The 8708-nt window shown below is 37.8% G+C and overlaps 1 protein-coding gene across 1 annotated transcript in view; it reads left to right on the top strand.

The window, feature by feature from the left end:
- Positions 1–8708, top strand: part of LTBP1 (latent transforming growth factor beta binding protein 1) — a 136670-nt gene that overhangs the window by 37231 nt on the left and 90731 nt on the right. The window contains exons 4-5 of the mRNA XM_009331050.1: positions 1249–1351; positions 6994–7065. Coding sequence (XP_009329325.1) covers positions 1249–1351; positions 6994–7065 — 175 coding nt within the window. The remainder of the gene's footprint in view (positions 1–1248; positions 1352–6993; positions 7066–8708) is intronic.

Here is an 8708-nt window from a genome sequence, read left to right on the forward strand (position 1 = left end):
AACATCATTGACTCATGGGTGTCAGTACGATTAAGTGCACGCTGGAAAAATTTTGGGAAGGTTGGAGGAAGCCCTCAGTGCCTGGGCATTCAGCATGCATCCCCTACTGCGGAGTGACTGGGTTACCAGCTGAAGTGAAAGCAACCGCAAGGCCACAGCCTGTGCCATAGGATGAGCCAGCTATCTTGAGCTGAAAACTAAGCAGCAGTGAGCATTTGGGCCAGAGGTTTATATGCTGTCAGGAAGGGAAGTTAGATCAGGGAAGGTCTATTCACTGCATGCTGAGGCTTCACACTTCAGCACATTTGAATTGTTTGCTGCAGTGCCTATTTATATCAGCATTTGCTTTGAAAGTGTTACTAAGTGCAGCTGTTATGCACTTGTCTTGTGCTTTGTGCACTTCCATTTTGTACCTAATTGATAGGTTTAGATATATTTTTGTATTTTCTGCATCTCAGAAATACATTTAAGCTTTCTTTGCAATTTTCTTCCATTTTGCATGGTAAAAGTCAAGAACATAACTAAGTATTTTGTAAGATTCTGAAAATTTGTATTCTTATTAATAAAAAGAATAATAAAAATATTTGTGGTCAGAAGAGAAAAAGGAATATTGACCTCAGAAATTATTGCAAGATTAATTTAAATATTTGCATGGGGAAAGACACTTGTTTGGAGTAACACAGACATCACTAACTTCAGCTTCAGTCATCTTATCTGTGTTACCTTCTTTAGTATCTGGGCAACAGAATCTGTCGTCATAGTTTGGCAATTTTCAGTAAGTGGTCATAAACATTAAACATAAGTTGGCAGGAGGTTGAGGCTTTTTAATGGGGGATAACATCATAGAAATCACAGTCATACTTTTTGTCTTTCTTTAAGAGAGTAATTAGAAAGGTACTTGAGATTATACAGGTTTTGAAAAAGTGACGAGCACATTTTTATGAGGAAAAACGTAGGGAATAGGTGCCAATGGCGAGTTACTACCTTGGACATACGCTCACTCATTCTTATGACATACTGTTCTCTTCTGTTTCTTTCTCCTTTTCAAGTGGACACAGGGGAAGATAATACTGTCACCTAACTTGCTCATGCCATTACAATGCACTATTTAAGTTCAGCCAAGAGCTCCAGTGAATCTTCAGTGTCTCGGCAAGAGATTGATCCAAGATGACTGAAAAAGAACATTGTACTAGAAGTAAGCATCATATAGTATCATTAACCGGAGTGTTCTTTACCTGACTATTCCAGTGTGGCAAAGCACTTCCTGGCCTTTCCAAGCAAGAAGACTGCTGTGGAACCGTGGGTACTTCCTGGGGTTTTAACAAATGCCAGAAATGTCCCAAGAAGCCATGTAAGTGCTATTTTGTTGTTATTCTCTGGATCAGTTTATGGCTTTTTTTTTTCCCCTCAAGTAGTATTTTTCCTTTTTTGAAAGAAAAAAAAAAAAAGGAACCTAGTAGAAAGAATAGGCTGTTGTTTGATTAGGGACAGGTTGCAGAAACTGGAATTCTCCTGCATGCCAGCAGAGTTACAATATGCAGGCACTCAGTGCAGCCAGTAAAGTTAATGTCATTGGGTTTTTTCATCCCTTCCTCCTCCTTTAAGTCAGTGATGCACTGTTGTGTTTTCTCAGTGCAGGAAGGATAATGACATTGAATCATCTTGCCTCTTCCAGCTGGATTTATTTTTTTAAAAGTTTGCACAGAAATGTTAAATTATAGAGGCGCCAGTTACTGCTTGGAGAGAATGCAGTGACCTCTTGGGACTGCAGATGAACTTTCAAGTTTGAAGCCAAAGTTTTCCAGGCTCTAAATTGGCAGTTACTTTTTTTTTTTGCGCTCTGTTTTAGAAATATCTTCCTCAACAATTAGGCAATGACAAAGACTTTCTTCACTGTATAGTTATGATTTGACATCATATTATAAAGAAATTTCCAATTATTTACATGATAGGTGAAGCTACTCTTAAAATTTTTGTGAATGACATTATTGTTGCACAGGAATAGTAATACTTCTCTGTCATGTCATATTTTCATCACTAAATGAAAGATGGGAAAAGATAATGTAATCTCTGTTTTGCAGATGGAGCGGACCTGCATTTAGTGGGCCAAAAATAGTGCAAGGAGTTGCAGTCATTCTTACCTAGGTCTTCTAGGCCCCTGTTGTTTGTACAGGTAGCAATGCTGGAAAACATGTTCAGTGTTCGATTTTTTTTGGAAGCATATTTTTGTCCACAAGTCTGAATGTGGACATAAATACAATTCCAGCAGAAAAACTGTTACTCCTAGTTCTCTGACTCCTCCTTCCACAGGAGAGTTTGATATAAATTTATACTGACTCAGTCTGATCTGCTAGTTTATAAAGCATTTAAATTTTGTGTTTTGGAGTATGTTTATCTTCTGATTTGCTTCCAAAAGAGAGCCTCCTCGGGGTCTTTGAGGTCCATAGTTAATAAAAGACTCAGGTACATAAATTTCTATTCCTGTAGCACATAAATACAGCTTTTAAGAGAGACACATTCTGTATTGGTGTATGAATTGTGAAATATGTTCTGATTTTGTAGCTTTCTCTAAAGAAGTAGCAATTTAACTACAACTGAAAGTTTTGTTCATCAGAAGCATGTGGGCGTGCAGAGTGTTGCTTACTGGATATAGTTGTGCCATGGGAAAATCACAAAAGCCTGAAATGTGCTTCAACCAAAAACTGGTAGGAACTACTAATACAAATTTTTGGTGCCTGGTTTGAAGGGAAGCCCATGTGCTAGCTCTTCATAGCTCAGGTAAAACACTGGTCTCCTCAGCCTGGAATCCACAACAGACAACGTGTTGATCAGGCAGCTGCTTAATGCCAACGTGCTCAGCATGATGTTAAGAGCAAGGAAACAGGGAAACACTGGGACAAACCATGTCCGAAATCCTGGTCCCCAGGTGCTTCCTAGGTGGGTACAGAGAAGTGCCTGAACTTCTAAAACATGCCTAAAACCTCTCCTGAAGGGAAGTCCACCACCCTTTTTTCAAAGCACCGAGGAAGAATAATTTTTTTGAAATGCTAATGAGATGAGCACTGTCCTCTATAATAAAAGCTTAATGGCTAGCACACTTGCTCAAGATGGGGCAATTCAGAGTACCTTCATCTGCCAGAAGAATTTCTAATCTACATTTTATACCTATGAGGAGATGCCCTAACCCGTAAAATGTAGAAACAATTCTTGGAACAGGACTGGGAACCCAGTCTCTTTCCCAGTGTCCTTAATTACTTACGGTATGAGTCATGCTCACTCCTGCTTTCTGGCTCAATCTGGAATTGTTTTTTTGAATGTAACTATATGATTTCAAGAGGAGACAGAGAACGTTGCCACTTGGAATAATCCTGTCCTTGTGATTAAAGCATTCCTGGAAAGTAAGGGTTTGTGTCTCCTAGACGTGATGGGATACATTTCTCATCTTTCTAGATGGGAGCTCTCACTGTACAGTAGTGTTTTAAGAAGGGAGGAGGACACGGGTGCACTGTTTTCTCCAGATTAAAATACAGTGTTATCTACCACTACATGATATCAAGAGTATGATTTGGTAGGTGTATGCTTCAAGAATATTCACTGAATCTGTCAGGAAACTTTGGTAGAGGCATATGTAATTTCTTAGTCTAGATTTGATTTAGGAATGAATTAAGCATGATGCTATTCAATCATGCCATGACTTATGGCAATTCTGCATGAGTGCAAATGGTGAATTTTGAGATCTCTAAGAACTTAAGGTGATAAATTTGAAGTGTTGCAGGAGTTTAAGTGGTCTTACAGCATCTTGGAGTTTTATAGATGTTCAGTTTGAACTTAGGCACACAACTTGTTTTGGATCTGGGCCTAAGTGTCCTTTGGGTATAGGTGTCAAATTAAGCCTCATGTCAGTATCAGTGTTATGCTTCTGTAGAGCAAACAATTTCCAAAGATAAATGTAAATTTGTGATAAGATTTAATGAAAGTGTGGAGTGCCTGCTTAAGGATTTATATTTCATCAAGTATTTTTTTACAATATTGAGAATGTTTCAGTGGTAAAAAGAGTATGCATATATATATTAATATATATGTATATATGGTATTGGATGGAAAAACTTGGGAGTCAAGTAAATTATTAGTAAGTTATCAGTTAAGTGGTGTGCATGGTAGTGTCTCAGCAGGCAAAGTTAGTCCCACGTTGGTCCCATGTCATTTTGACCTGTTCTGATACTTCACTAAATTGGTATTACCCTTTTTGTTGTAGACATTTTGGAAGCAAACAGACTTCCTTTTCCTTTTATGGTTTTAGGCTTCATAAACTTCATTTAAGATTGACCTGTTTTTATAACAATATGTAATCAGGTTGCATTTAATGTGATCTTCTGCAAAACCCACTTCAGCAAAATATTTAAGCATATACTTCAGTCTCATTAGCAGTACGAGACTTTCTTGTTTCTTCAGTCAGCTACTTAAGGATGTACTTAAGTTTGCATGTGGCTTGTTTCCGTGGACTTCAATAGGGCTTTGTCACTTTGTAAAGATGTACTTGCATATTTTGGGTAATAGCCACTGCTCATTCAGGGCTTCTGTCTTGTTGCAAAGTCAAGTGCCTTGGCCTGAGACAGCTCCCATGTCTGTAAGTTTATAGGTTCTTCAGTATTACTGAAAAATAAAAGAAGAAATTTTGGAACAGATCTTCATTTTTGAGGGCTTCTACAGAAGACAACTTTCAAGGCAAAGTGCATTTCTGTGTTACATGGGTAATGTTATGATTGTTCAGGCTTCTTGCTAACAGTTAATAATTACAAACAGGTTGTCTAAGTGAGTAAAGGGTAAGTAATGTAGGACTCCATCCAGCTCCCACATGGATCACTAGCCATCACTGAATAAGCTCCTTACTCTACTGCGACCTGCTTACGTTGCTGCTCTTTGTAGAAGGAAGAAAACAGCTGCTACTAAGCCACTACTTCCTGTTCAGTGTGGGAGTAGGAGGATGAGGAGGGAGGGAGAGGTTGAAATCTCTGACCCCACTCCAGCACTGCACTTTCTAGAGCAGCTGAGTCACCCTGGAAGGGAAAAATGCGTTGCAGCACTGGAAAAGGCCTGGCATAGCTTATGGGCTGGTCTCCATCTACAACTGGAAGAGCTCTGCTCTTCCTCTGTTTTCCTCTGCCAGGCTGTAGTGCAGGGTGCCATTCCTGCCCACAAAAAGTTAGAGGCACTCTCTTGGTTTTAGTGTGAATTGAATTAGGTCTGTAATGGCACATGCAGGTAAGTTAGGACATAATCAGTGCAATTATGAATCTGACTCTGCCAACATGAGCATTAGGAGTTTCACTGACATTTTGGGGGACCAGGAATAGGCTAATGCATTGTGCTTTTGAAAATCTCACCTTAAATTTCAACTGTTTTTAATATTAAACATGGTGAAAAGATTGGAGCTGCCTTGAAAATAAATGTGTAGCTGTCATTTTTTGGTGAGAGACAAAATTTTCAAATTTCAATTTGTGTTAAAATGGTTGTAGTCAATGTAAACATGGAAAAGTATGTGTTCAAAACTAAGAACATTGTTGCTATATTTTGACCTGTGCTCTTTTTGTGTTTAACCATTTTATCATTTTAAGCAACCTCTAAGGAGAATCTTAATGTTCTAATTAAGCAATTATTTTAAATAGTTTTATTTCAAATTGCTATGAATTATCTCACTCCAAAAGCTACTACTCAAGATCATTACTTAAATTTTTCCAAAGAATAGGGAAAGCTTTAGAACTAATGAAAATAATTCTTTTTTTTTTTTTCCTCCCCCCCCCCAATCAACCAGTTACCAGTTTTAAAATAAGCTGCAGGGATAAATGTGCAATTCAGGCATTATATGTGAAGTGAAGCCAATTGAAAACATTATCTCAGTTGTTCTGTCTTATTTGACAGTTTATATACAGCAAAGATGGAAAGTGTTTGATTTTTTTTTTTTTTTTTTTTTTGGCCTGCTACACATTTAGAACACTTTTAAAGGAAAACAAAAGATCTGACCAAATCTGACCAGATGTAAGGTATCTCTGTTGTAGCATTCAAATTATGAAAAACTCTCTTGACTCTTATTAAAGGCACTTGTGTAATCATAGTGCCAAAAGTTTAGTCCTATATGTTTAATAAAGTACTGGGCTTTGCCAAGATGTTAGCTTTTAGTGCATAACCATACAAAGAAGTTACAGCTCTCATTTATGATGTTATAACAGTTTAAGAATCAATAAACAGGTTTCTGTAGTCTCAAAGGCAACCTTAAGTGGAGGAAAGAAACAATAAATAGAAATAAAAATCTAGTTAACTGGACACTTTCTATTTTGGCAAAATTGAACTCAGTCTGTATTTTGCAGTGTTGTTATGCCCTTGACAGTTTACACTGATTAGCCAATAAGTCACACAGTCTTCTACAAGTCAGCAACTTTGTTAGGTAAATCACAAATGTTTTTTTCTTCCTTTTGCCTTGTTTTAAAAGTTCATTTGCTTCTATTTCCTATGTATTTCAAATATTTTTTAATTCATTGTGGCAATAGAAATGGTACCCAACAATTTTGCTTAGCGCTGAAGATACTTCTGCTTTCTAAAGCCGGTTTCAGTTTTAAAACCATTGAGTTTCCATCATGAATCTTCAACTTTATCTTTTCCCAACATGATATTTGTAGCTGGTTTGGGAAAGTAATTATTTGAATATTTGAGAACAGCTAGAATGAAAGATAATGTCCTGATTTCAAAGATTTATTTTGTGGACAAAATAAAAATTTGACTGGATAACTGAAGACTTAAGTGGTATACATGTGGAAAGAGATGGAATTAAGGTTACCTGTACAACCTTTAATTTTAATTTCTTGACCTTTTGTGCTTAACCATACATCATAAAAACTTACGAATTTTTTTTTATAGTTACGTAATAATTTGGCAGTCAGGCTCTCTAAATAAGCATGTAAATCAGCAGTATTTAACTGATGTAATTTTTTTCTTCAGCTTACCATGGATACAGTCCTATGATGGAATGCCCACAAGGCTACAAGAGGATCAATGCTACATTTTGTCAAGGTATGATAGTGCCCACAATTGATTGTGTTTATTTTGAGTACCAGTTTTCTGTGACAAATTCTTTGATATTTATGACTTAGATTAATGGATCCAGTCTGTTGATTTGTATTTGGGAAAAATGTTGAGGCTACTTTTAACTCTTTTCCAAATATTGGCAACTCCGTAGAGTGCTTTTTTTTGCTCCGGGCAAAAAACTTTTAAAACTTTTACAAATGCTCTTGTTTTCTTTGATGATGTATAAAGATGACTTCATAAGGATTCATTTACTTTGCTTTTCAGTAGAAACACATTGTTCTGTCAGTTCTTTTGCTAAACAGTGAACCTGCAGACTTATTCAGTTAAGTCAGATGAAACTAGCAATAGAGAATAATTTCTATAATCATGAAAGTATAGGGTAATCAGAGAATAATTCTTTTGGGCTTAAGAGGTTAGACACAACAGTGCTGAGAACAGCCAGAATAATGTCACTGGCAAGTGGAAATGAAAAACCATGCGTACCTGGCTGCCATGTAAAGCGGTGACCCACATACTTGAAGAATGTGCATAGTGCAGGTGAGGATGTATGGAGTTAGATACTGCATAAGTTGTGTTACTCCAAGATTATGCCCTGTGTTTCCTGGCTGTAAGCATAGAAGCTATCAAAACATACAGGGTTGTGGGATCTGCATGATCATGCAGCTCCACAGAAAGGCTTGGGGCATTTAGATTCTCCTGGCCTACGGCATCTCTATCTGATGAAGCTGAACAGATGACCATAAACATATGCTCGTTCTTTCTGTGTATCTGGGATTATTGAACAGAGGTGCCAGATGAGGATGTAGGAAAAAGCTTAATTGCTTGTCCGACTTGTTTGGCACAGCTCAAGTAAACAAGAGAAAGAAGCTCTGAGATTATGTGAGCAATCCTGCAGTGGTGCTCTGGAGAAGAGGGTTGGGAAGGCAGGGAAGAAGGAGTTCAAGTGAGGCTGACACTGACCTGTGGTCAGGTTTGTTAGTCATTGTTGACACTGCAAGGGCAAAAGAGGTCCCAACAAATAGTTGTGGTGGTGGAGAGGAGAAAATTATAGAGTAATTGGCGTTGAAGGATATATGTAGGCACTTTGGAGATAAAGTTAATTTTATTTAACTGAAAACTTTCAGTTAGCACGTCGATGAAGGAACATGCAGCAGCCAGCCACATAAAGAAATGATTTTAGCAACCGAAAAAATACAGTTTGTAGAGCACTAAACACAAACATCCCACTGCTGAGGGAGATGTGAGCTGCTATCTGAAAGTATAGGCGCTTGAGCCTATCTGCTGCTCAGTTCTCTACCTAGTGGTTTACCAGCTTGCAGGGTAGTGGCATTTGGAGGATTGTGAGAGAAAATTGGGTTGGGTCAAAATAGTAAAAAAACTAAATGGAGGAGAGCTGCAAATTGCATCTCAAGAGCTTGTTCCCTGATCTGCAGTGAAAGACTGTGGAGTCCTATTAATAAATAAAAGGGTTGGGGAGATGTTGATGGCAACTTACTGATGAGGACTGCAAAGTGAAAAGGTGAAGGAGGTGAGCGTTAAGGCATAGATGGGCCACCTTTTCACACCTCAAGTTAAACACGTAGGTGGTGCATATACTTCAGCAATATTTTCCCAGCCATTTCACAAGA

Source organism: Pygoscelis adeliae, unplaced genomic scaffold, assembly GCF_000699105.1.
Source record: "Pygoscelis adeliae isolate BGI_AS28 unplaced genomic scaffold, ASM69910v1 Scaffold218, whole genome shotgun sequence".
Lineage (NCBI taxonomy): Eukaryota > Metazoa > Chordata > Aves > Sphenisciformes > Spheniscidae > Pygoscelis > Pygoscelis adeliae.